General features: G+C 59.2%; 13 protein-coding genes across 13 annotated transcripts; 8 read left to right on the top strand and 5 right to left on the bottom strand.

Moving 5' to 3' along the window:
* Positions 1 to 254: 254 nt before the first annotated feature.
* On the top strand, positions 255 to 2,248 carry IE81DRAFT_350581 (hypothetical protein; the record flags this gene model as incomplete). Its single annotated transcript, XM_025516568.1, has 6 exons — positions 255 to 281; positions 377 to 621; positions 698 to 910; positions 1,008 to 1,350; positions 1,443 to 1,762; positions 1,867 to 2,248. The coding sequence occupies 6 exons, from the start codon at positions 255 to 257 to the stop codon at positions 2,246 to 2,248; spliced, it is 1,530 nt and encodes a 509-aa protein (XP_025366153.1).
* A 524-nt stretch (positions 2,249 to 2,772) lies between these two features.
* Positions 2,773 to 4,797, top strand: IE81DRAFT_350580 (hypothetical protein; the record flags this gene model as incomplete). The annotated part of the gene is made up of 3 exons (XM_025516567.1): positions 2,773 to 3,151; positions 3,393 to 4,147; positions 4,267 to 4,797. 3 exons carry the CDS (start codon positions 2,773 to 2,775, stop codon positions 4,795 to 4,797), a joined length of 1,665 nt encoding a protein of 554 aa, XP_025366152.1.
* A 39-nt stretch (positions 4,798 to 4,836) lies between these two features.
* Positions 4,837 to 6,037, bottom strand: IE81DRAFT_335759 (hypothetical protein; the record flags this gene model as incomplete). The annotated part of the gene is made up of 5 exons (XM_025515458.1): positions 4,837 to 5,156; positions 5,268 to 5,288; positions 5,391 to 5,513; positions 5,678 to 5,786; positions 5,960 to 6,037. The coding sequence occupies 5 exons, from the start codon at positions 6,035 to 6,037 to the stop codon at positions 4,837 to 4,839; spliced, it is 651 nt and encodes a 216-aa protein (XP_025366151.1).
* A 424-nt stretch (positions 6,038 to 6,461) lies between these two features.
* On the top strand, positions 6,462 to 12,848 carry IE81DRAFT_326984 (hypothetical protein). The gene is made up of 12 exons (XM_025514969.1): positions 6,462 to 7,174; positions 7,266 to 8,304; positions 8,391 to 10,028; positions 10,132 to 10,397; positions 10,492 to 11,103; positions 11,175 to 11,697; positions 11,785 to 12,050; positions 12,120 to 12,231; positions 12,297 to 12,312; positions 12,393 to 12,477; positions 12,558 to 12,572; positions 12,634 to 12,848. The coding sequence occupies exons 1-12, from the start codon at positions 6,656 to 6,658 to the stop codon at positions 12,790 to 12,792; spliced, it is 5,250 nt and encodes a 1,749-aa protein (XP_025366150.1). The 5' UTR covers positions 6,462 to 6,655; the 3' UTR covers positions 12,793 to 12,848.
* Positions 12,709 to 14,081, bottom strand: IE81DRAFT_326983 (hypothetical protein). The gene is made up of 3 exons (XM_025514968.1): positions 13,393 to 14,081; positions 13,107 to 13,286; positions 12,709 to 12,953 (listed from the first exon to the last, which is right to left on the bottom strand). Exons 1-3 carry the CDS (start codon positions 14,062 to 14,064, stop codon positions 12,858 to 12,860), a joined length of 948 nt encoding a protein of 315 aa, XP_025366149.1. The 5' UTR covers positions 14,065 to 14,081; the 3' UTR covers positions 12,709 to 12,857.
* A 1,287-nt stretch (positions 14,082 to 15,368) lies between these two features.
* On the top strand, positions 15,369 to 15,957 carry IE81DRAFT_350576 (hypothetical protein; the record flags this gene model as incomplete). Its single annotated transcript, XM_025516566.1, has 3 exons — positions 15,369 to 15,513; positions 15,585 to 15,738; positions 15,813 to 15,957. The coding sequence occupies 3 exons, from the start codon at positions 15,369 to 15,371 to the stop codon at positions 15,955 to 15,957; spliced, it is 444 nt and encodes a 147-aa protein (XP_025366148.1).
* Positions 15,958 to 16,245: 288 nt separating this feature from the next.
* IE81DRAFT_350575 (P-loop containing nucleoside triphosphate hydrolase protein) lies at positions 16,246 to 17,091 on the top strand (the record flags this gene model as incomplete). The annotated part of the gene is made up of 1 exon (XM_025516565.1): positions 16,246 to 17,091. The coding sequence occupies one exon, from the start codon at positions 16,246 to 16,248 to the stop codon at positions 17,089 to 17,091; it is 846 nt and encodes a 281-aa protein (XP_025366147.1).
* Positions 17,092 to 17,179: 88 nt separating this feature from the next.
* IE81DRAFT_350574 (hypothetical protein) lies at positions 17,180 to 17,653 on the bottom strand (the record flags this gene model as incomplete). Its single annotated transcript, XM_025516564.1, has 2 exons — positions 17,180 to 17,261; positions 17,334 to 17,653. 2 exons carry the CDS (start codon positions 17,651 to 17,653, stop codon positions 17,180 to 17,182), a joined length of 402 nt encoding a protein of 133 aa, XP_025366146.1.
* Positions 17,654 to 18,738: 1,085 nt separating this feature from the next.
* On the top strand, positions 18,739 to 19,243 carry IE81DRAFT_332653 (hypothetical protein; the record flags this gene model as incomplete). Its single annotated transcript, XM_025515327.1, has 3 exons — positions 18,739 to 18,835; positions 18,895 to 19,030; positions 19,102 to 19,243. The coding sequence occupies 3 exons, from the start codon at positions 18,739 to 18,741 to the stop codon at positions 19,241 to 19,243; spliced, it is 375 nt and encodes a 124-aa protein (XP_025366145.1).
* Positions 19,244 to 20,295: 1,052 nt separating this feature from the next.
* IE81DRAFT_332652 (hypothetical protein) lies at positions 20,296 to 20,942 on the top strand (the record flags this gene model as incomplete). Its single annotated transcript, XM_025515326.1, has 4 exons — positions 20,296 to 20,407; positions 20,530 to 20,599; positions 20,666 to 20,778; positions 20,881 to 20,942. The coding sequence occupies 4 exons, from the start codon at positions 20,296 to 20,298 to the stop codon at positions 20,940 to 20,942; spliced, it is 357 nt and encodes a 118-aa protein (XP_025366144.1).
* Positions 20,943 to 21,160: 218 nt separating this feature from the next.
* On the bottom strand, positions 21,161 to 21,977 carry IE81DRAFT_58099 (hypothetical protein). The gene has a single exon (XM_025517461.1). It carries the CDS (start codon positions 21,839 to 21,841, stop codon positions 21,335 to 21,337), a length of 507 nt encoding a protein of 168 aa, XP_025366143.1. The 5' UTR covers positions 21,842 to 21,977; the 3' UTR covers positions 21,161 to 21,334.
* A 69-nt stretch (positions 21,978 to 22,046) lies between these two features.
* IE81DRAFT_350571 (hypothetical protein) lies at positions 22,047 to 22,546 on the top strand (the record flags this gene model as incomplete). The annotated part of the gene is made up of 3 exons (XM_025516563.1): positions 22,047 to 22,164; positions 22,233 to 22,377; positions 22,450 to 22,546. 3 exons carry the CDS (start codon positions 22,047 to 22,049, stop codon positions 22,544 to 22,546), a joined length of 360 nt encoding a protein of 119 aa, XP_025366142.1.
* A 146-nt stretch (positions 22,547 to 22,692) lies between these two features.
* On the bottom strand, positions 22,693 to 23,325 carry IE81DRAFT_350570 (hypothetical protein; the record flags this gene model as incomplete). The annotated part of the gene is made up of 2 exons (XM_025516562.1): positions 22,693 to 22,980; positions 23,053 to 23,325. 2 exons carry the CDS (start codon positions 23,323 to 23,325, stop codon positions 22,693 to 22,695), a joined length of 561 nt encoding a protein of 186 aa, XP_025366141.1.
* Positions 23,326 to 23,629: the final 304 nt, after the last annotated feature.

Below are 23,629 nucleotides of genomic sequence, written 5' to 3'. Positions count from 1 at the left end.
GGGGGGGGCGTCGTGGAGCGTGCTTGCATGGTGCCGTGCGAGACTGACGCGCGCGTGCGTGACTGTGACTGTGACTGTTCGCTTGCGCTGCACTCAAAGCCCTCTTGATCGGCGCTGCGGCTTGGACGTTTACCCGCTCGGTGGATCTGGACAAGCGAGTCGTGCTGGGATCCAACGCAAGCGCCTTCAGGCTCGAAGCTGCGTGGCTGCAGCGCGTGCCCGCCAACGTTCGCTCGGCCATTCACAGTCATGTGATGGAGAGGCGATCCGTGGTGTTTCGCGTAAGTTGGGTTTGGCGGGCATGCGCTTTCAAATGCATCAGCATCGTTCCCCACTCAACCCCCTCTGCCTACTCCGCCCCCACCCCCACACGCAGATCTTGATCCCGCTCTACCTCCTTCTCAGCGTCGTCGCTGCCCTCTGCTTTGGATCAGCTCTCAGCTTCTCGCTGCAGAATGCTGCGACGGGCGCAGATTTGGCCAAAAGGAGCACTACGCAAGCCACCGGAGTCGTAGCCGATGCGACTTTTTACCCGTACGCCAACATCTCTACAGCTCTCGTCGATGGGCCGCGGCTGAATGCGCCAGCTCCGAGCCTCCTAAGCAGCTTTCCTGCAGCAGTGTGAGTGTGAGACTCCGAACCGCACCAGCAAAGGCCTGCCATGCTGATAGTCTCCCCTCTTCTTTCCTCGTCGCAGCGCTGGATGGGGAGCGAACAACTTTGCGACGCCCGACGAGCCGCAAATGGGTTTGACGGGTTATCGATTGCACGATGCGCCCATCGAAAGCGATCGCTTCGAAGGGATTGCCAAGGTGGCTGGATTCGACGTCGTCGTGGATTGCGGCATGGCAGACGACGTCAACATGACGGTGACCAATCTGGTCGGCTTGCTTCCCGACACAGATCAGGGGTGCGTCGCGTCCGTCGACAGGGCGGGGATGAGTCGTGGATGCAGTTGTGCATCGTCGCAGCTGACGCGGGCGCTCCGCACACCCCCTTCCGTGCAGCCCCTCGCTTCGGCTCAACTTTACGATGACGAGTCGTGCAGTGCCCATCCCCTCGGCAGGATCACTACCTTCCACACCTCAAGACGTCACCTTTCAATTCACCGACGACGTCTTTTTCCAATCCTGCCAGACCGCGACCAATGCGCACACGCGCATCCTGAACCACTGGAACGGCACCTTTTTCGCAAACTTGCCCCGCACCGCTTGGTTCTATCACATTTCCGACGAGAGAAATCCCTTTTGCGCGCCGATCTACGATGCGAGGGGCAATACGGGAGAATTGTTGCGCGTGGACCTTAGCGCTTTCAACCAGAGCGATGTGGCAAACACCAATTGGAACGTCGTGAGTGCCAGCGCGTGCGCGGGGTTCGCGGATCGAATGCTCACAAAACGCACCGAGTGCCCATACGCCCCCCGATTGTGTATTTCCCACAGCAAGCTTTCGGATGCACGCTGCGCAGCGTACCTTTGACAGATTTGGAAGTGGACATGAACACTGCCGCTCTGCTTCCATCTTCCCGTGCCGATCGCTCGTCGCGCTACAGCACGCGAGAGTGGCATCAAGGCACGAGCGCGGGCTGGGCGCCAGCCTTGCAAAACTTCTCCTCTTGGCCCACACCGCTGGATAGCTGGAGTCAGGCTTTCGATCTGAGTTTGAGTTGGTACGCTTCGAGCGTTGCTGGAAGACCTTTTAGAGATTGCATGGCTCGCAATGGAAGCACGTGCCATGCGGATACGCTCATGGAGAGCAACATGTGAGGCCAGAGCGCGGGCGCGCGCGCGCAACCAATGCGCTCATGAAACGGGATGACGCTAACATTTTTTTCTTTGCGAATCGTGGGCATTTCTGGGCTGCCAGTCGACGAGCACTCGCGTTCGACGCTACCAAGCTGCTTCAAGCGAATCAAGATGTGACGGTGGGAGAGTTTGGCACCTTGGCGCGCGGACAAAACACCCTGGCCACGTTGGAAGAGTACCTGTCCAACGTGACTGCGCAGATCTTTAAAACGTACGCCGACGAAGCCTACCACGTCACCCTTCCCTATCGCGTTTCGGAGCCGGAAAATCAGAGGAATAGGAGCTATGCGGCTTTGCACAGCTTCAAGGCGCAGTATAGAGGAAGCACACCCCTCGACGGTATCAGCGTCAGGTTTCAGGTGCTCCTTTGGCCAACTGTGCTCGGATTCGTCACCAGCCTTCTCGCTGCTGCCTTGGCCATCTTTGTTGGGTTTGCGCGGTGATCGACTCCCCCGTCGTTGTCGTTGTCGTTGTCGTTGTCGTTGTCGTTGTCGTTGTCGTTGTCGTTGTCGTGCCTCGCCTCCCCCCCTCTCCACCTTTCATGTACATTTCTCGCACGCACATTCTTTTCCTTTTTCTTTGCATTGTGGAAGCGTTTTTCTTGGAAGTGGAGCGATGAGCGTGTGGATTGAGCAAGCGTTGATTCTTGATTGTGCGCGCCAGCGTGGGGGTCCCCGCATTTCTGGAGCTGTATACACGCATGCATCGCCTCGAGTAATCGCGCATGACTCGGCCGAGAAGATCCGTTCGAGCGCGCGTGATTGCATGTAGACCTCAAAATCGTGAATGGGGGTCTCGCGCATTTCCTCCACAGTTGGCCGGGGGTGGTGCGCGGCCGCGGCGCGAATGTTTTACGCTCATGACTGCATGCATGCTTGAACGCCCATCATCGACTTTCTTTCCGAAGCACCGCACCCTCGATCATCCATCCGCACCTATACGAATTACGTCCGGCGCATTTTTGAAGATGAGCGTTTTGGGAAAGGATGAGGAGGCTTGGATGGAGGATGTGCTGATGAAGATGAAGCAGGAGGCGAGCAAAGGCGCAGCTTCGACCTCGACCTCGACCTCGACCTCGACGGGTCAGAGCGTGCATGGTACCGCTGCTACTACCACCTCCGATCATCTCGACTCGTCGACGTCGACGTCGTCGTCCAGAGACGGTCCAGTAGCGATGTCCATGCCTGCTCTGCTCATCAATCCTCGACTGCGCAACCTCAATCTTTCGGCCAGCGGCGCAGGTTTGACTAGCAGCAGCAGATCGACGGGCGGCGCGGGCGCGAGCATGGGCGCAGCACAAGGAAAGAGAAGCGTGGGCAAGCGAAAGACGAGGAGGGCGGAGAATGGTGAGTTGTTGTGGGTGGGGGCCGCGTCAAGATTGGTGCTTGGAGGGGGGGGGGGGGGGGGGGGGGGGGGGGGGGGGGGGGGGGGGGGGAGGAAAGAGGTTGTGAATGTCGCAGCGACAAGGAGACGCGGCCATGCACGCAGACTGACTCGTGAGCCCTGCCGCACTCCCCAACCCCTCATCTCCCACGTTGCCCCCCTTGCGCACCCCCCCGCACACGCACACGCACACGCACACGCCAGCTCGTCTGGGCGGCAATCCGCACATCGCAGCGCCCCGTCCATCAGACTATAATCTGCCTCATCCCAATCCCGTTCGTCCATCCCACCATCCTCTTCCCTCCTCTCTCAATCCGCACACGAGCAAGACGTCAAAGTCGGCTACTGCGGCATCATCATCATCGTCATCATCACGACGCAGACCTGATGGACCGCCTGACCTTGGTCCCGATTCGAGGCAAATCTCTCAAGCTTTGGAAGATGCCAAAGCTGGTCAGTACACGCTTTCCATCAGAGAGGCAAAGTATTTCCTTCGAGAGAAATTGGGCTTGGGTGCGCGCATGACGCTTGTGGAGAGCGACAATCGTCGAGACGATGAGCGGCGGCAGCAGCAGCAGCAGCAGCAGCAGCAGCAGATGGTGCCGACGGAGGACTCGTCGAGGAATGTAGGACCAACGCAAGCGTTTGATACGGTTGCGTCGGACTCGTCGAGGGATGTAGGACCAGCGCAAGCGTTCGCTCTGGTGGCGTCGGAGCATCTACAAGAATGGTTGCATCAAGATGTGCACATTTGTCGAAAAGATGCGGCGCCCGCATCTGCCAGGACGCTGATCGGTGCTGCAGAGCAGAGCACAGCGGTGCGACGAGAGCAGTCGGGGCAAAAATCGGATTCGCCCTCGCCCGCGCCCGCGCCCGCATTGCTGCTGGAAAAGTCGAGAGCGCCCCACGCCCTCGTCTGGATCTGTCCCGATCCCTTCCTCCGACTCGTCCTGCACTGCGTGAGTCTTACGTGAGCCCGTACGCACGCACGCACGAGACACGGGAGCGCACCCCCCGCTGACGCCTGTGACGGCCGATTCCTTACGCCGCTGCGCGGGTTACGCCTGCGCAACTTTAGCTGGCTCGCGTGCATGGATGTCCCTCCTTCTCCAAGGAAGAGTGGAGCAGCAGCAGCAGCAGCAGCAGCCCATCTGCGTTCATGCCGCGTAGAGAGACTTGGATTTTGCATCCGCGCCCCGCAGCTCGTCCTAGAAGACAGTCTCGCTTCGGCAATGCACCTGCGCTGCGTGGACTTGCTGCTGGGAGCGGCAGGGCGGCAGCAGCGGCGGCAGGGCTGGACACGCCTCCGACGACGGACATGGGCACGGACATGGACAGCGCGACGGAGGCGGAGACGGAGAGTTTGGCGGAGAGCGAGGTGGACGAGATGGAGGAGGGGGAGGAAAAGATGGTGGAGCGGCAGCAGCAGCACGTTGGGGCAGAGCAAGGAACGCGAGATGCGGATGAGACGCTGATACCCTTGCAGGAGGAAGAGGAGGGGGACGAAGAGTGGGCGGCTGATCTGGACGAGGGGGAGGAGGAGGAGGAGGGGGAGGAGGGCAATCATAGTCTGAGCGGCAGCGTGGCGAGTCTGGGAATCGTAGAGTAGCCGCGCGTCTTTGTAGCTCCCTCCCTGTTCGTCGTGCTGCTACTCGTCGTGCTCCTCTCGCGGCCAATGCAGCAATCGCAGCGTTTCTGTAGCGCCGCTGTGATGTTTGAAGCCTGTCCACCTGAGCTCCACCTCTTCGAACACCTTCACCACCTTGTGCTCCTCGAAACCCAACTTGGCAAACAAAGCTCTGCTCTTGGCGTTGCTCAGCCCGATTTTGGCTCTGAATGCGCTGGGAGCGAGGGGCAAGAGGGATGAGCTGTTGGAGGCGGAGGTGGAGGCGGAGGCGGTGGTGGTGGCGTAGCGCAGCAAGAGGCAGAGCGACTCGAAGGCCAAGCCTTGTCGTCTGGCTCGAGGTTCTGAAAGAAGGCAGCGCGGTGCTTGCGAGTCAGCCTGCTTGCCTGCCTGCCTGCCAAAAGCAAGGATGACGAGGGGGAGGGTATAAGCGCGCGCGCCGTGGGCTGCCTCACCCGCTATCATGATTTCCACTTCTGCCAAGCACGCCTCTCCCGCACCCGCACCCGCACCCGCACCCGCACCCGCACCCGCACCCGCACCCGCACCCGCACCCGCACCCGCACCATCTGCCGCACCCTCGTCGTCGTCTAGCGAAAGGAAGAGATTGACATCTCCCACCATCTCAGCTTCGTGTAGCGCCTCTCGCGCCGAAGAGATGGACGCGCCAGCTCGTCGTCTCAGCACGATGAATGTCAATTCTACGTCCCGGGAAGGGAAGGGGGGGGGGGGGGGGGGGCGGGTTTTTTGGGGGGGGGGGGGGGGGGGGGGGGGGGGGGGGGGGGGGCAGCGATATTGTCAGGGGAGAAGGGCGGGTTGCGTGTGGAGCAAAAGAGTGGGGGAAGCGGGCCGGTTCGGCGCTCACTATCGTCGTCCAAGTGCCAGGAACGCTGCATGGCGTACTCTTCCTCCAAACTCAAAGCTTCCGACGCTGTTTGCTCGCGCATCTCTTCATCCTGCATCCACTCGTGATACTACTGATGTTGTGCGCACGCGATCGATCAGCAAGCAGCAGCATCAGCGCGCGCGAGCGAGAGAGAGAGAGAGAGAGAGAGAGAGAGAGAGAGAGAGAGAGAGAGAGAGAGAGAGAGAGAGAGAGATAGAGAGAGAGAGGGAAGCAAAGCGATTCGGAACTCGCGAGACTCGCCTTGTGCACGTGCTCCTTTCTGTACGGCACCAGTAGCACTCCATCGCCCACTATGATGGTGCTCTCGTTCAGTCGCATGGTGATGTGAGTGTTGGAAGAGGTGTTGGTGTTGATGTTGGTGTGGCGAGTGTGAGGGATGGAAGATGCTGCGTGGATGCTGCGTGGATGCTGGATGCTGCTTGCGTGGATGCTGCTGCTGCCGCTGCTGCTGCTGGATGCCAAGGGGCACGCGCGCGCGCGACTCGCTCGTGTGCAGCATGCCCCCAGTTTATACATACAGTCGTGAGTACGCACGCAGCACGCGCGCGCGCCTGCTGCCATGCATCGCCACGACTCGACTGCCGCGGCTCATCTTTGCTTCAAAGATCAGATCGCGGGACTCATTCTCATTGATGACTGGCGCGCGCGCACGTGACCGCAAAACGCGCGTCGGTATGGTGCATGCCATGCCATGGGCTCGACACGGCCCCCGCGTGTAAGATTCACGATTCATGATTGTCACCCCACACTCGTGTCGAGACCACCACGAGCTATCGGGCTGCGGCGGCGTGTGAAGAACGGCGGTCATCTCCAGCTTTGCGTCACGCACGGCTGCCAAATACAGCTTCCCGCCCGCCCCCCGAACTCGCGATAGAGCCGACAGCATCGCACGGGCACGGGCACGGGCACGGGCAAGGGCAAGGGCCACGGCCAACGATGAGCAGGTCGAGTCGCACGCTGATGGCGGCCGTGGGGTTGCTTGTATGCTGTTGTTGCTGTCTGGGCACGGCCTACGCTTCCACTCCATCACCACATTCGCACACACATCACACCACCACGACAACGCTGAATCCCCTCGCAGCGCTATTGGACGGCATGCGTCAAGTGCTGGTAGCTTCGCTTCACCTCACAGCCGCCACTGTCCGCTTCGCATCCGTCACCCTTCCCAGCGCCATCTACAGCGTGCTGCACTACAGTCTCACGCTTCAGCTCAACTTTCCAAGCCTCGCTCTGCTCTTTCTCGCTTGTCTTGTCGCCGCATTCGTCTGGCTGAGGTATAGACATCTCAATAGGTACGAGAGGTTGAGAGAAGTGCCGCTCGCAAAGGATGAAGGTTTCAACCTTCACCCGGACGTGGGAGCCAATGACGATGATGATGGTAGGGGAAATGGATTCAGCAACTATCTCGACGAGTTCTTGCAAGCCATTCGCATATTTGGTTTCCTCGAAAAGCCAGTGAGTGGTGGAAGGAGGAGGAGGAGCGCGGGCGTCGGATTTGCGCGCGGAGACAGTCCAGTCCCTCTCTGAGCGCGCCAATTTCATCCAGGTGTTTCACGAGTTGGCGCGTCATCTCCAAACTCGCAGACTCATCGCCGGCGATACGCTCTCCCTCGACTCGGACTTTTCCTTTTACATTGTCATCGACGGCAGGGTGCAAGTGTATGCGCCCACCCCGCCCGCCCGCGAGTCTCGCAGAGCAGCAAACGGATGGTCGGAGGATGAGGATGAGGATGAGGGCAATGGATATCATCTGCTCAACGAGGTCACCAATGGAGGCACCCTCAGCTCGCTCTTTACCATTCTCAGCTTGTTCACAGAGGATGTCAAGGTGGGCTTCGGCACGGGCGAAGGGGAGGACGTAAATGTTGCTGGCACGCAGCGTGCCGGTGGCGCACCCGGCTCTTACGCTTCCAGCGCGCATTCCACGGGTCATGCGACGGATAGTCCGCGAAGGCGCACCAATGCTCATCGATCTCACCCGTCAGACGAAGCTGCACCGCCCTTGCGACCGAGTGGCGACCAATTGCAGCTCAACGCTGCAGCGCTGCGCAACGTGCCGTCTGCCATGAGCTCGTCCGTGGCCGTGGAGCGTCTAGACGGCATCGATGCGCTTCGCGCTAGTCCGAGGCAGAGGCGAGGAAAGACTAGCAGCGGGACGGATGATGCTACCGTGGTGCAAGGAGACGAAGACGAAGAGACGAGCACGGTTCACGATGATGTGCCGGGTGGACAGGATCTACTACCTCCTGCTCAGGCCTCTGCTCCCTTTCCACATTTTGCTCGAGCGCAGGCTAGAGCAAGCGTCGCTTCCAGCTTTTCGCCACCACTATTAGCAGACCGAGGTCGAGCGCACTCTACGGCTACCAATTCCACCTTTGCTGAAGCGAGCAATGGTCCTCACACGCCTGGAAGCATCCTGAGCGGCTTCGAATCAAAGGGCGCAAAGCCGAGCCATTACATGCATCACGAAGGCGTGGGAACGGTGGCTAGAGCGGTGACGGATACGACTCTGGCAGTCATACCTGCCGACGCGTTCAAGCGACTGACCAAAAAGTATCCCAACGCAGCAGCTCACATTGTTCAGGGTGAGCGCGAGCGAGCTTCTTGCGTGTGTAGAATGGGGCACGTCCACTGACGCGCGCGGGCGGACGGGCGGCCGCTTGCTTCACAGTCATTCTCACGCGCCTCTCGCGAGTTACGTTCCACACGGCTCACAAGTATCTGGGCTTGACAAGGGAAGTGATGAGGACGGAGAAACACATCAATGAGCTCGCGTGCTTTACGCTGCCTGCCGCCTTTTACGAGCAAGGAGGTATGGAGCGTCTTCGACAGCGCTTCCTACCCGAGCCTCAAAAGCACGATGCGCAGGCGAGGATGCCGAGCGGCGGCGAGTCTGCAACGCCACCTGGCGATGATCCGCACGACGAGGAAGGAGATTACTTTCGCGGCTCGGCTTGGAGGCGCGGAGCGAGCGAAAGCACGGAAAAGGCCAAGACGCCAAAGAGGAATACTGTGGCAAGGGTCGATCCTGCTCGCACGCCCTGGGGACATCCCGATCCGCCTCTGCGCACGCCCACCAGTCGAACCAGCGTCGGACCTGGCGATCTGCTAAGCATGACAGGCACCGAGGATGGCGCTGGGGGAGGCGGAGGAGGCGGAGGAGGGGGCACAGTTGGCGGAAGACCTGGCAGTCCTCTATCCTACCTCGTCTCGACGAGTGCGCGCCCTCGAGCAGCTTCGCGCGGCACGGCCATCAAAGGCTCGGATGCGACGACTTTGGATATGCTCTCTTTGAGCTCCTTGTCGGATGCGCGCCTCGCGAGTCCGGTGGGTGCAGAGAGTGCTGGAAGCGACTCGGGCTCCTTTGCCGGTGGTTTCGGGCCTGGCGCGCTGGCGGATTTCAATCTGAAAGACGCAGTGATGGGATGCATTGCTAGATCGATTGGACTCATGCAGCAACAGAGTCCCGGCACGGAAAGTCCAGGTCAATCGCTCTCTGCTAGTCCGTTTATCAATCCGGCAGACACGCTTCAGAGGAGCGTCTTTAGGAGCGCCTTTAGCAGTCTGAGCATGCTCGATGCGGCCATGGCTTATGATGAGGAGAGCAGCGTGACGGGCGCGAGCAGCAGCGCTTTGGGTCCTCATCACGTCGAGCTGGAGAATGAGGTGGAGGTGAGGTTCTTTCCAGCTGGAAGCGTGCTCGCCAGTGCTGGAGATGCCGCTGCTGGATTGTTCTACGTCATTGATGGTTTTCTCGACGTCGTGGTGCCGCCGGACGACGCGGATACGCAAGGTGTGCAGGACAACAAGCAGCAAGGTCCCAAGCCCAAGCTCCCGGGAAGAGCAGCGCCTTTGAATGGGCAGAGAAGCGGCGCCACGTCGGCGTCTAGGGCGACAGCTGCACCCTCGCGCTCGGGAGATGCTGGACGAGGAGCACCTGCGCAGTCCGATCGCATTGGAAACGCGCTGGACGGAACGGCATCTGGTGCACGTGCACGTGCGCGCGCTCGATCTGCGCAGCAGCAGCAGCAGTACCAGCAGCAGCAGCAGCAGCAGCAGCAGACGGATCACGTACGTCTACCTGAAGACAAACCAAAGGATCAGCGGGCCATCTTTAGCGTGGGAAGAGGAGGCATTGCGGGCTACCTTTCGAGCTTGCTGGGTGCGCCAAGCTACGTGGATATACGCGCCAAGACGGACACGTACGTGGGCGTTCTTCCTGCCAAGGCGCTTGGTAGGGTCATGGAGCGCCGACCCATCGTGCTGCTCACTCTATGCAAGCGGCTCTTGAGCTTGTTGAGTCCGCTAAGTGAGTCGCGCGCGCCGCTCGCGCTCGCGCTCGCTCGACGACACTCCCCGCACGCGCTTTTGACATTTGCGCGCGCTTTCTCCCTCGCACGCGCTCCACACAGTCTTGCAGATCGACTCGGCACTAGAATGGGAGTCTGTCAATGCGGGTCAGGTGATTTACCGCGAGGGCGAAGCGTCAGACTCTTTTTACGTCGTCATCAATGGTCGATTGAGAGCCATTACGGAGCGGGGCGGTGGAGCGGGAGTGGACTCGATCAGCGAGTATGGTCAGGGAGATAGCGTGGGAGAGCTAGACGTCGTGACGCGGTCTGTGCGACGCAAGACGTTGCACGCGATTCGAGATTCCGAGCTGGCAAGAATGCCCATGGTGAGTGGGTTCCTCGTGATGCGTGCGTTCGCGCGTGCGTGCGTGCGTGGCACGTGCGCTGCATAGCAGCTGACCTTTTTGCACCACACGCAAGACGCTTTTCAATGCCATCTCGATGAGACATCCGACGATTACGATTCAAATGTCTCGCATCATTGCGCGTCGTGTGCGCGAAGAGCTGAATTCGAGTCAACGAGAACGCGGCGGACGAGGCGCTCTGCATACGGCCCCGCCCGTTCCCGGCTTGCCCGATTTGGGACGCAACAATCTCAACCTCAAGACGGTCGCCATCGTTCCTGTCACGCGCGAAGTGCCCATCACCAACTTTGCCAACCGACTTCAGGCCGCCTTCGAAGATACGATTGGAGGTCCCACGGCGTTTTTGAATCAGAGCAGCGTGATGGGCGTGCTGGGTCGACACGCGTTCAACCGCATGGGCAAGCTGAAATTGGCCGGTTGGCTGGCCGAGCAGGAACAGCGGTACAGGTTGGTGCTGTACGTCGTCGATACGGCCGTCAGCTCTCCTTGGGCTCAGACCAGCATCAGGCAGGCAGACTGCGTGCTCCTTGTCGGCTTTGGAGACGATCCTAGCATGGGAGAGTACGAGAGGCTTTTGCTGGGCATCAAGACGACGGCGAGAAAGGAGCTGGTGCTGTTGCATCCCGAGAGGAGCGTCCCGCCAGGCGCTACGCGAGCGTGGCTCAAGGTGAGTGGAGAGCGCGCGCGTGTGTGCGTGTGTGCGCGCGCTAACGGTTTTCGCGCCGACACCCACCACAGTCTCGACCGTGGATTCATGCGCATCATCACGTCGAGCTGCCAGGCATTACGCGCTCCGCCGGCGGCTCGACTGCTAGTGGCGCCGCGAGCGATCCGCGAGCTGTCAAGGCGCTGCGCACGCTCAAGGCGAAACTCGAGACGAGCCTGCATCGGTACAGCGGCAAATCTCGCGGCGCTATTCCAGGTCGTCCTCATCACTTTTCCGACTTTGCGCGGCTAGCGCGAAGATTGTGCGGCAAGAGCATAGGTTTGGTGCTGGGCGGAGGAGGTGCACGAGGGTGCGCTCATGTAGGTTTCTTGAGGGCGCTGGAAGAGAGGGGCATCCCCATCGACATGGTCGGCGGCACCAGCATAGGCAGCCTCGTGGGCGGTCTGTACGCCAAGGAGGCCGAAATGGTCACCACGTTTGGCCGCGTCAAGAAGTTTGCTGGCAGAATGGCTAGCTTGTGGCGCTTCGCTAGCGACTTGACGTATCCCGTCGTCAGCTACACTACGGGGCACGAGTTCAATCGCGGAGTCTTTAGTGAGTGTGCGTGCGTGCGCGTAGAGCATTGCACGAGCTGACTGACGCACGCACGCACGCTTGCACGCACGCGCGCGCGCACCACAGAGGCGCTATCCGACACGCACATCGAAGACATGTGGCTGCCCTTCTTTTGCAACACCACCAACATCACTTGGAGCAGGATGGAGGTGCACACGACGGGATACGCTTGGAGGTATATTCGAGGAAGCATGACTTTGGCAGGTCTCATTCCGCCGCTGGTAGATGATGGACACATGCTCGTCGATGGTGGATACATGGACAATCTACCCGTCAGCGTCATGATGGCCATGGGAGCGCACGATGTGTTTGCCGTCGACGTTGGAAGCATTGTGAGTGACCGAGAGGGCTGCGAGTGCGGCGTGCACGACTTGACGCCCGCGCGCGCGCGCGCGTGACAGGACGATACTTCGCCGCGCAGTTATGGCGACACACTTTCGGGCTGGTGGGTGCTGCTCAACAAGTGGAACCCGTGGAGCGATGCGCGAAATATTCCCAGCATTACGGATATTCGTGAGTTGTGGTGTGTCATGGCGAGATGCGATGATCGCGCTGAATGGAGCTCTACGTGCGAGCAGAGGGTCGATTGACCTAGTGAGTGCGGCATTCGCGACTGTGCCTAAAGTATGCTCGCGGTGGCGCGACCGAGTATGCTCACGCCGACGCCCCGACAGCGTTTCTTCGGTCAAGACGCTGGACGAGGCAAAGAGCACGCCGGGTTGCTTCTACCTACGCATGCCTGTGGAAGGTTTCGGAACGGTGAGTAGCGGCGGTGGCGACGGTGGCGACGTCGCGACGACCGCGGCTGACACGTATGCGCTCTCTCTGCGCGCGTCCAGATGGAATTCGGTCGAGTAAGTGGTCGCGAATTGATCACCCTTGGTACGGACTTGCTAACGCGCGCCCGCATTGCAGTTCAACGAGGTGCAACAAATCGGATACGAGGCTAGCAGAGCAGCATTGGCCGGCTGGGCAAAGGAAGGATCTCTCCCCACCGGCATGTCACTCGAAGCCGAAGCTGCCGACAATCACAATCGCAAGCGCGGCGTCGGCGCGCGAAGAAATTCCGTTTGAATGCGCGCGGGCGCGGCTTGGCAGCGTGCAATGAAGATGACATTCAAATTGGGACTTTGTGACGTCTATCGCGCTGCCTCTCTGGCCGAGTGCGATTCTTGAAGCGCCCGCGCGACTGTAAAATGTAGCGACTCGTTTGTCGTTGTGAGGATGGCGATGGCCTGCGAATGTGTGCGTGTGCGGGCCTCTCAGCGATGGACCATCTCGCGCGCGCAGGCGCACTCTCGGACCCTCGGACCCTCGCACTCTCGCACTCTCGCACCCTCGCACCCTCGCACTCTCGCACTCTCGCACTCTCGCAACCACTCGCTCACCTTGTCCACCTCTTCCAAGCTGGCCGCTTGACCTCCTCCCAAGGCGCTAATCTCCATCGCCGTCACGCTTCCAAGACTCGGCATGGTGCTAAGCGTCACGATGGCTTTGGATTGTCGAGGTGAACACGCGTCACCATGCGGGTGCACCTCGATTGGCACGTCTGGATTGCGAGGAATGGACTGGCGCGGTTGGAGGGGCGAGCCTGTCAGAGATGCCCATCGCGGGACACTGTGACACACAGACATTCGTGCTCCCGCGACTCGCAACTCGCAACTCGCAACTCACTGCGCAACAGCCCACCACCAATGCCCACATTTCGATGCCCGCATGCGCTATGGCTGCACTGGCTGCTATGCTAGCCCAAGGTAGACAAAGCGCATCGTCCCACCTCTGACCTCCTCCTCCTGCCGCCGCTGGACTCTGGATGACGGTGACGTGCACGTCGATCGTCGCTTTGGGAAGCAGCTCTACGCGAATGCTAGGCAGAAGCGCGGACTGCAGCGCTGCGCTCAATGCTGCTGCTTCCACATCCTTTCCCGGCTTGCGGCGACGATGACTGGATGATCCCGAAGAAGAAGCAGCAGCAGCAGCAGCAGCAGCAGCCGAGGCGCACGCAAAGGGTGCATAACGAGCCTCTACGTTCAGCTCGGCTTTGGCATTGTAAGCGCGACCTTTGGATTGCCTGGGTCCGTACACTGCGCATACAAGCCTCAAACAGTCCGCCTCGACGTAGCTCGATCCCGATGCTTGCGGTGAGGTGCCCAAGGCGATGTAGAATGGTTGCTGCTGCTGCTGCGGTGGTGATGCGCGCGCGACAGCGGGTGCCGTCGAGGTTGATGCGCCGCTCGATGCGCCGCCCGAGGAGTCGGGCAGAGAGTCGAAATGAGAGGAAGAGACGTAGCGGGGAGCGTACGTCTCTGGTCCGTTGGCACGCCTACGATCGAGCGATGCGGCCATGCTGCGGATGGGGGTGGGGGTGGGGGTGGGGGTGAGGGAGGACAAGGGGGGGGGGGGGGGGGGGGGGGGGGGGGGGGGGGGGGGGGGCAGGAGCTAAAGGGAGCGAGCGCCGAGCGCGCGATAGCTGGTTTACACAAACTCATGATCAAGATTTCACATTCAGATTGTGATTCACATTTGGCGTGAATTGGGCCAAGTTCTGCATCCATGCAAACTGTGCACGTGACGCGCACAAGCTGCGCGCGCGCGCGACACCCATGCATGCAGACTCGTGACTCACCCCCACCAACGGACTTGACTCTCGCGGAACATTCACATTCACATGCATGATTCAACATTCACGATTCACGATTCGTGATTCACAGACTCTGCGCTGACGATGCGCGATGGTTCATGGGGAGTGAAGATGACAGCGGATCTGTTCGTGGCCGCCAAATTCCGCGAATGAGGTGCTGCGCGCATGTCGGGTATAGCGAGGCAAAGTCTCGGGATTCAGCACGCGCACGCGCACGCACTCATCTTCTCGATCCGAGCACGCGGTGCTGGCTGCTGGTTGAGGCGCAATTGCAAGGTGTGATCGACGCGCAATCCCCACTTCGTCGCACCTGATTGCGGTGATTTGGGAATCGGATTCGGGCTATTCGAGCGCCAAATCTGTCCACCGGGATGCCGCTTTTGGACTTGCTCGGTCCAAATACAAATCCAGGCGTGACTTTAATTCGCGGATCCAAACTAAGCGCGTCAGGCATGCACTGCGGCTCCGCGAGCGCGCGCGATTCGCAGATCACCACTCACCTTTGTGTTGGTCATGTGATGCACTCGATGTGCTTCATCTCTGCGCTGACTGTCGCACTCTGACTCACAACTGTAGATTGCATTTGCTCGGACCTGGCACAGTCTTGAGTAGTGGAGCTTCAGATGGCATGCAAAGAGGCACGAGCCGACCTGCGCATGGCGCGTGTGTTGCGCTCACTATAGCTTGCGCCCATTCAAACGGGTGTCTGCGCCCGGTGTGTTGATTGCGTGTCTGCTTTCCATCAGTGGCGCGCTTATTTGTATTTTGGCGTCCATTCGTCATTAGCAGCGATTAACAAATTGATCAGCGTCGAGCGTAAACGAGCGTACCGATGACGGACGTATCAAGAGACCAGTCAGAGTCACAGTTTCGAGTGAGTGCACCTGCACCGCGCTCCATCGACGACGTTAAATAGCGCAGCAGCGCTCTCCCCGTCCAAACGCGCCCCCGCATCCCCGCCCCCCCCCATTTTTCTCTCATCCAGCAACCGCACTCTTACCGTCAAACAATGATTGCGCATTGCAAGCTCCCAGCTCTCATTGCTTTGCTGTCCTGCTTTGCAGCTACGCACCAGGTGAAAGCTCAACTGCAGCGAAAGGGTCTCAAGGGCGAGCTTCCGCAGTGCCCTTCTGCCGGATACCAAGGCTTCAGAAGTGAGTCTTAGAGGGGCACGGGGTCAAATGAAGAAGCTGACCGCGCGCATTCGCATCTACCTCGTCCGCAGACATTGTTCAAGGACCATCAGGAGTGGACATTTTCGCTTCTGAACAGACCCTCTTGACAGCTTGCTACGATGCCGGCGGCGCCATGGTACCTCACGACATGGGCGATAAGGATGCGCAGCCCATCGTGTATCCCTTTTGGAAGTGTCTAGACAGGTGCGTGACCTCTATTGATTGGGGGCGGAGACGCTTCGGCACGCCCTCTTATGAAGCCCTTTGTCCCATCACAGAAGCGATCGAGATTTCACTTGCAAGGCTTTCGCTAAGCTCAACGAAAACGTGGCGAACGGTCAGCCAGTCTGGGTCATGACCACGTTCGAAGAGCCGCAGCAGCATGACGGCATCTCCAAGCCGCCTCCTCACCCAGTCTACTGAGCTGGTGAAGGCGAGCGAGAGCGCACTCACGACTCTTGTCGTGCTGGCCCCTCCCCCTTCCCCCGTCGCAATGTCATATTCTTCGAGATTTTTGTTAGCCTCCAAATCTCCGCTGTCGACAGCCCGATCGTGACCATCGCTGCTTCGGGGACCGCCTGTGAGCTGTGCTTACCGCAGCAAGAGTCTTGAGTCTGTTCCTCCTCAATCTTGAGTGAAATCTTGATTCACATTCACGTGATTCACATGATTCACGATTCGTGATTCAAAATTGGCGCATTCTATTCGGAGATGAGTGCATATGATATTCGGAGACAACGGCATATATGGACGTACCCCAATTTGGTGGTCAGGCCAAATGAGCCGTATTTCAAAAATGGCACTTATACGTCATATGCAGCCGTACTGGCCTTTGCCTGCGCGCACACAACAATAAAAGGAGAATCAATTCAAGTTACATTTCTGGAATTTGAGATTGTGCATCGCGATCTCATCGCTGCGAGGGAGCTCGTGATTCAGCGCGAGTCCGAACTGGTTCCCGTGGGCAAACGCGCTACGGATGTCTACATCGAGGAGCAGATGCGTGGAATGATCGTCGACGAGGATGGCAAGGGCTACAAGCCTAACCCAGCGTACACCATTGATCAGGAGCGAATCGATGTGGCCGAGGCGGAGAAAGCAGGGTGCGAGGATAGACTGGATGCAGCAAAGCGAGCGGTCGAGGATCTCCTCGGGAATGCAAAGATGCGAGCGCAATCGGTCGGTGCGCCGGTAGCGGGTACCAGGCTTGTCTTTGTGGATCTAGCTGGGGCAGAATACAGCACTACCGGGAGCACCACTGGAACTGGGAGCGTCGCTGCAGCACCGCAAACATCTCTGGAACGTCAGGAAGGTCGACAGATCAATACGGACCTGCTCGCCCTCAAAGAGGTCATTCGCGCAAGAGCTTCGAGGCAATCACGCATCCCGTACCGCAACTCGCCCTTGACCATGGTGCTGAAAGAGCACTTTGAGCATGAGCTTGCACCTCAAGACACGTCCTTTATGATTTTGAACGTGGCGGAAGCTTCTGCGCAGCTCACAGCGACCGTCAATACGCTTCAATTTGGCAGTCTTGTTGGTGTCGTAGCAGGGTGACGGCGGAGAGCACAGCGAGGCGTGGGGACACGCGTCGTCTTGAAAGGATTCGATGTGGTTTCGAGTCTGCTCACGCGTGTGATGCGTGTCAGGGGGTGGTCAGGATCCACGCAGAGGGATTCTTCGCATCCAGAGAGGAGTAGACTGTGCATCCCAGATCCAGACCGGTGCTGCGTGGAGTCGGAGGAATCTGTCGTCAGTCGAGCGCTCGTGAGCACAATGATGATCTCCTGCATACGCACGGGCCTCGACAAGCTACCTCTGCATACACGCTGTCCCCTCTAGTCTCGGGTTTACCATTCGCGACGCTCTTGCACTCTGAACTCCAAGTTCCGAAAGCCGACTGGACGTTGCCGGGATACTTGAAAAGTTCTAGGGAGAGGTAGTCGCAATCATCAGCTTGAGCCGCCACGGAGCAGAGACGGCACGATGCGCCGGCGCCCATGTCCTCATTCTCACCGCGCCAGCCTCCGTCGTCGGCATCTGGACAGTCGGCGGCCAGCACCAATGCAAAGGCGGAGAAGGCGGTCAAGAAGAGGAGGAAATGAGCAAGTCGCAACATGTTGGTTTGTAGTTCAAGATTCGAGATGGGTGCTTCCTATTGCAGTGAGGGGCACGAACGCTGGGGTCGTCTTATATATCCACGAGTGGTCTCCGCGAAATGCCCGAAGGCCCATGCTCTGCGCGACGCGCAACAACACACTCGCAAACATCAAAATACGCTCTACTCGGGAGCGGCAGATGCTCATGCTTCGTGTCAGCACCTTTCAAACGGTCAACAAGATCACTCATCTCACGGCTCTCCAACAGGCCCGTGGTGCGCGCGTGACGAAATCCGATTCAACGCACCACGTCGATCCGCGGTCGCGCTAATCACGGCTCGTGTGCGCGTCCAGCGCCAATCCTAGCAGGAGCGCCCGTCTAGCTCGAGCACACTCCGCGGACGCTCCGCAGCCCCGTCGGAAGGACCGGCATGGTGTTTTGATCTGCGCAGAGGATTGCTGACACGGCAAGTCAACTCTGCTCCAGCAAATGTCTGCACGCCCGCGTCGCATTCGTCTTGACCCTGTTGATCCTCCGCGCAGCGCTTCTCGCGTCTGTTGTGAACGTTCATCTTGCGCATGCTATCTATCACTTTGCGACGGATTCGTCTGGCACCGAGTCGGCGTGGAAGTAGACGCGCGGAACCTCGCGTATCTCGGCGCAACACCAGGCTCCCTCCCCGTCTTCTCCGAGGTCGATACAATTCTTTGGTGTTTTGGAGACAAGTGTGCGTTCGATTGCACGGACAAGAGGCTGCGCATGTTTCGAGTCGGCTGGCTCCTTTGGGAGCGGCGCGCCCAGCGAGAGCGCGAGCACGGCCCTTGGCGCGCCCTGAACTCGAACAATAAAGTCCTCGGGACGCTCCACTTGACGAAGACAAGCCGCCTTTTGGCACTCTCCCCCCAAAATCTCCTCGAACAGTCGCGGACAGGCATTGTGCGACGCCCTGCGCTCGCGCCAGCAAGGAAGCAGCTTAAGAGGGCGACATTTCGTAGTCTATCGCTTGACTCGCCACGCTGCACCTTCAGAAACACTCGGCTCCGCACCAAAAGACCACGGTCCAAAGCACAATCCTACGCACGCACAAGTCTAATCCACTGCGACATGGTACGCCTCTACATCGCCCTCCTGTGCCTAGCTCTGCTTGCTAGTCAAGCTGTGACGGCCGCGACCTGCCCGGCCGCCAAAGATCAGGTACGGAGTGAGTACAAACGCGCTGCGCAAAGGTTGTAGGCACGTCTGATGGACCCGCGCGCACAGTCGTCAAGAAGTATCCTGGCGACTTTTACGTGGCAAAGCAGGCTTGGATCCAGACTTGCAAGGCGCTCCCCCATAGTGGGGTGACCCTCTTTCCTTACTACGAAGGAACGCCCACAGAAGCAGGATGCAATACGGAGTGAGTCTCGCGACAAACGACACGACACTCGTGGGCGCGACAGTGTTGACGTGGCGCGTTCGCTACCACAGTGAGGGCGTGGATTATGGATGTCAAGTACTCGAGAAGCTAGGTAGCGGATGGGAGCTGGCGACGCCGTCCGGCAAGTCCACTTTACCCGAGTTCGGTGCACAGCACGGGGAAGTGGTCATCATTGGCCGTGAGAAGATTTAGATGTAGTTGGCACAATCTCGTCACTCGAAATGCCGTGTAGAGCGAAATGCTCGCGGTTTCAATGCAGTTGGCACAATCTCGTCACTCGAAATGTCGTGTAGAGCGAATTGAAGAAAGTCTTTATCCTAGGATATGTTGCTTGGCTACCGTTGCCCATCCTTGACGCTCCCTCAACAATCTGCCCGTGTACAAGATGCGCACACTGCCCCACGCGCCATTGGGGGCAAAGGCATTCACACGATCTGCATCCAGTGGGCTCCCCTTGATGCGTGCAGCGATTGTGAGGAGTATTAGTGGCCACGCTTTGCAGACATGCGATTGAGCTAGCCCAAGCGCAACCATGACTGCAAAAACAGATTGGCTTTTGTTTCGCTCACCATACGGGTCGACAATTGTGCGAAGTGTTTGCTGAGAGGCGTGCGAGACTGGCATGGTGGCTCGCGCTTTTTCTCTCCGTAGCACTTGGGCCATGTGCATATTTGCAGAGCATGAACTGCCCGACCGCTTCCAGATCGTGGTTTCTTGAGGCTTCTGCAGGCTGACGCGAGTGCAAGCTGTGTGCCTTGGCGTGATTTGGAAGAGGTAAACGGGAGTTGATGGCGGTCCCCGGTGGGTAGACAATGGCGCAAAGGTGTTGGTAGCGCCGCTGGGGGCGCAACGTGAACAATCAAGCTCCCTTCTCGCCTCGCACGCTGGCGCCTTCGCGTAGAGATGCGTCTTTCCGCGCTTTGGCGTCCGTGGAAAGGCGGTGCTCACGCCTTGACCGGCGCAGACAACACAGCTATCTGACTACTGGGCCAGATCTCGTGTGCGGTGAGCATATAGCCTGCACGTTGCTCTACAGGCTTACCCGACGTTTTCTGTGGTACTCACCGAGAGTAGCAGGGCAAAAGTTTAAAGAGCGACGTTCAACAAAGTCGTTCCATTGCTTTCACCACGAATCTCAGGCTCTTTCAAGCTGACCAAAGCTCCACAGCATTCGTGCAGAGGACGCGTGCCACACAGCCCGATCAACATACTCCAAGACCGACGAAGCTTCCCCTTGTACAACAATGGCTCGCCTGCCCATCGCTCTCCTATGTCTCGCTGTGCTTGCTGGTCAAGCGGTCGCGGCAGCGATCGAGACAAAGACAAAATGCCCAGACTCTGTCAGAGGTCTTCGTAGTGAGTGGGCTGACGGCGACACGTAGGACTCTGCTGATGCCCTCGCTTCGCGCACGCAGTCGTCAAAAAATTCCCTGGAGATCACACCAAAGCGAGATTACATTGGATACTGACCTGTCAAGGACTGGACGGCGATCAGAATACGATTGGTGCTTACTTTGAGGGAGATCAGGCTGCATGCAACAACATTGGGTAAGTGTGGTCATGGTGCAAGACATTGTCGAGCAGGTCTGTCGCTGATCTCGCTTTTGTGGACAGCGCGGGGACTGACTATGGATGCACCGTCCTCGAGAAGCTAGGCAGCGGTTGGGAGCTGGCAACCCCGCCGACGGATTACGTCGCCAAACAAACAAGCGGCGGGTCGTCCTCAGGTCCGTGACGCAGGGTGGACACCGATGCCATAGTAGATGCGTACTTTGATGAGATGTCTGCCGCGCTGCACCGTATCAATCGCTCTATTGTGTTTCCAAAAGATTCGTGGGTGTGCCGCGTGAAGAGCCTGTGCGCGACCCACGCACGCGTGACTTTGAAGTGAATCACGCACACATCGCGAGACTCGTTTGCAAAAGAAAAGCATCATGTGAACACCACCGTGCGCGCATCGCACTTGTAGCCATGATCAAGACGTACGCACACGTGACTGGGCCGACTCCCACGCATTCGTGTTTGTAGACGCTCGCGGTAAATACGACACAGTACGGGTTGTAGGTACACACGTGCTTATGAATGAACGTGAGCGGGGTCATCAATCGCTTCATTGAGTCAGGTCCGCCAACGAGCGCAGGCTGAGCTGGGCCCACGAAAAGGCAAGACACTGCTCTCCGACTTGCTATTCGATCGACTCTACGCCTGACGTGGGTCGCAACACCAGCTAACCGAGGTTCCAGCCGGTCCGAATCTTGGGGTCTGCGCCATTTGCGTCATTTTTCACGCTTTAGCGCTCCCAGCGTCTGCGCATCCATCAACACTCGAAACACCATGCTGCGGAGCTGACAACGTGCAAGCGGTGCCTACCCGAGGCGTCGCGACTACATCTGTGATGATGTAGCTGCGACAAAGTACAACAATCCAACTCTTGTCAGGCCCTCGCTCTTCCCGCAGCCTCTGGACGTGCGCAGAAGAAGAGCATTGCGGCGCGTCGTGGCGGATAGCTTTGGGCTGGGCAGACGTGCACGATTGCCGAATCGTACCTTGGCGTGTTTTGGAAGAGGTAAGCGGGCGGTTCCTAGTGGGTAGACAAGGCGAGGCGCAGACGAAAGCATGCCTTTCCGTTCGGTCAGCTGGCTTGACGTCGCAAAGTGTCCCTCGAATAAGAGGGGCTGCTGGTGGTCGGCCGACGAATGGCGTTGTTGTCGGCCCGTGGTGAGCAGGCACAATGTCCCGCCGACAGAGGGCGTTGCTGACGGGCCGTGTCGGGTAGACAAGACGCTTCATGTAACGCTTGGCGCGTGTCGCCAAGCCGTGGAGCGTCGAGCTGCACACTGGATGTGATCTTGCTGCCCGCCTCTGTGCTTCGTCGAGGCTATCGAGGACTCGAACATAAAGCGCGACCTTTCTGACGCCCCACCCCACACCTCCCACACTCGCACCAGTCCATCAACGTTGCGTCACCATCCTATTCATCAAGTGTGCTGCTACCATGTCTCGCATTTCTATCGCTCTCAAGTGCGTTGCGCTGCTTGCTAGTCTGACGTCGGCTCAAAATGCAGCCCACGCCCAGGCACCAGCCTGCCCAGCAGCCAAGCACAATGCGCGCAGTGAGTGCTGTCCCGTCCGTCAACAGCGCAGAGCTTGACGATTGACGTGCTCCCTCTCGCGCACGCAGCGGCTACCAAGTATCCCGGGACGTACGCCGAGGCGCAACAAGCTTGGTTTCAGCGATGCAAGGCGCTGGGCGACGCCGCCAACAGCAGCGGCAATACGATTCCTGCTTTTGCCGGAACGCCTCCACTGGTTGCATGCGTGGGCGCGTGCGTGCGATCAACGAGACGCTTCACGCCCCGCTAGCTTGCTGATTTTGCTTTGCCCTTTTCCGCTCGCAGCGCTGGCGAAGACCTGGGTTGTGTGGTGTTCAACTCGTTTGACGGTGGATGGGAACTGGCGACGCCGCAAGTAGGAACCTCGCCGATCGGATCCTGACAAGTGGCGAGATGAATGAGCGGAGAGCTGGTATCTCGTGGTTCCTCTGAGCGTTCTTTGCATGTGCCTTGGCGACGTCGCACGCTACTGTCTCGCCCTGCTCGCACGAATGCATCCTTGACTTGGTCGCGCGTGACGCGTGCACGCTATACTACTCTCTCGCGCCCCCAAACCTCCTCGCACCTGCTCTTGAGGTCATGACAGTACGTGGCGTTGCCTTGATCGAGCTTGCTCTGCAGACCCAACAGGTAGTAGCCGATCCATGCGAATGGCCCAGACATGGATTCCCAGTTTGTGACCATGCACGCCGCTGCTCCCTCTTCTGGAAGCGTCGACACCGTCTGCACTCGCTCCGCAATGCCCAGCCAGCTTGGCAACAGCAGACCTTGCCAGGCTAGCGTCGACTGGATCGCGTCGTCCGCGAGCTTGGTGATCTGTCCCATCGCGATCGCGATCGCGTCAGCAGCGGCAACAATGCGCCACCAAGCGGGCTGACCACCACTCACGAGTTCAGGCACCTCCATCGGCTTTCCACTGCCATCATCCCATTTCATCTTGCCTTTGGCGCCTTCTCGCAGAGGTGCCGCTTCGGCGCCATCCAGCTCAAAGCTCCGCATCGTGCTGTTCCACTCGGCATACTCGTCCAGCGCGGTAATCACCCGCCAAACCACCTCTCTGGGAGCGGCAATGCGAACGCGGGTGCCGGATGTAAAGACGACTCGCGAGAGCGGCTGGTTGGGCGTCGCGGTGAGGTCTCGAAACGGCGCGGCGATGGTCATGTTGGCGTGTTTGCGTGAAAGTCTCGAGGTCAAGGCGCGAGGAGTCGCAGGGGGGCGGGATTAAGATGGTTGCGAGGAGGAAGGGTGCAGCGTGGGCCTCGCTCTGAGGAAGGAAGGGTGCACCGCGCGGCTTCGCTCCCAGGAACGTGCTTCAATTCCACGCGGTGCGCATCGCATGTGGCTGTGCATGCAGCACGAGACGCGCGGCGGCTGAGCGCGCGCAGAACACCCGAGGGCGAGCGAGGTGCGAGTGAAAGCCGATGGAGATGACTTGCATACCTAGTAACGTACTTGTGTGCTGGGG

This window comes from Ceraceosorus guamensis (assembly GCF_003144195.1).
Source record: "Ceraceosorus guamensis strain MCA 4658 unplaced genomic scaffold IE81scaffold_158, whole genome shotgun sequence".
Classification (NCBI taxonomy): Eukaryota; Fungi; Basidiomycota; class Exobasidiomycetes; order Ceraceosorales; family Ceraceosoraceae; genus Ceraceosorus; species Ceraceosorus guamensis.
Note: the sequence above shows the minus strand (reverse complement) of the source record. Positions and strands in the feature narration are given on the sequence as shown.

Bases quoted from the DNA above. Each gene is read 5' to 3' on its own strand.
- IE81DRAFT_326984 (XM_025514969.1), top strand. From the start codon at position 6,656: ATGAGCAGGTCGAGTCGCACGCTGATGGCGGCCGTGGGGTTGCTTGTA. The intron at 10,398-10,491 runs GTGAGTGGGTTC...ACCACACGCAAG, and splicing joins AGCTGGCAAGAATGCCCATG to ACGCTTTTCAATGCCATCTC. The intron at 12,051-12,119 runs GTGAGTGACCGA...CGCGCGTGACAG, and splicing joins CCGTCGACGTTGGAAGCATT to GACGATACTTCGCCGCGCAG.
- IE81DRAFT_326983 (XM_025514968.1), bottom strand. From the start codon at position 14,064: ATGGCCGCATCGCTCGATCGTAGGCGTGCCAACGGACCAGAGACGTAC. The intron at 13,287-13,392 runs GTGAGTTGCGAG...CAACCGCGCCAG, and splicing joins TGGTGGTGGGCTGTTGCGCA to TCCATTCCTCGCAATCCAGA. The intron at 12,954-13,106 runs GTGAGCGAGTGG...ACACATTCGCAG, and splicing joins GCTTGGAAGAGGTGGACAAG to GCCATCGCCATCCTCACAAC.
- IE81DRAFT_58099 (XM_025517461.1), bottom strand. From the start codon at position 21,841: ATGAAGCGTCTTGTCTACCCGACACGGCCCGTCAGCAACGCCCTCTGT.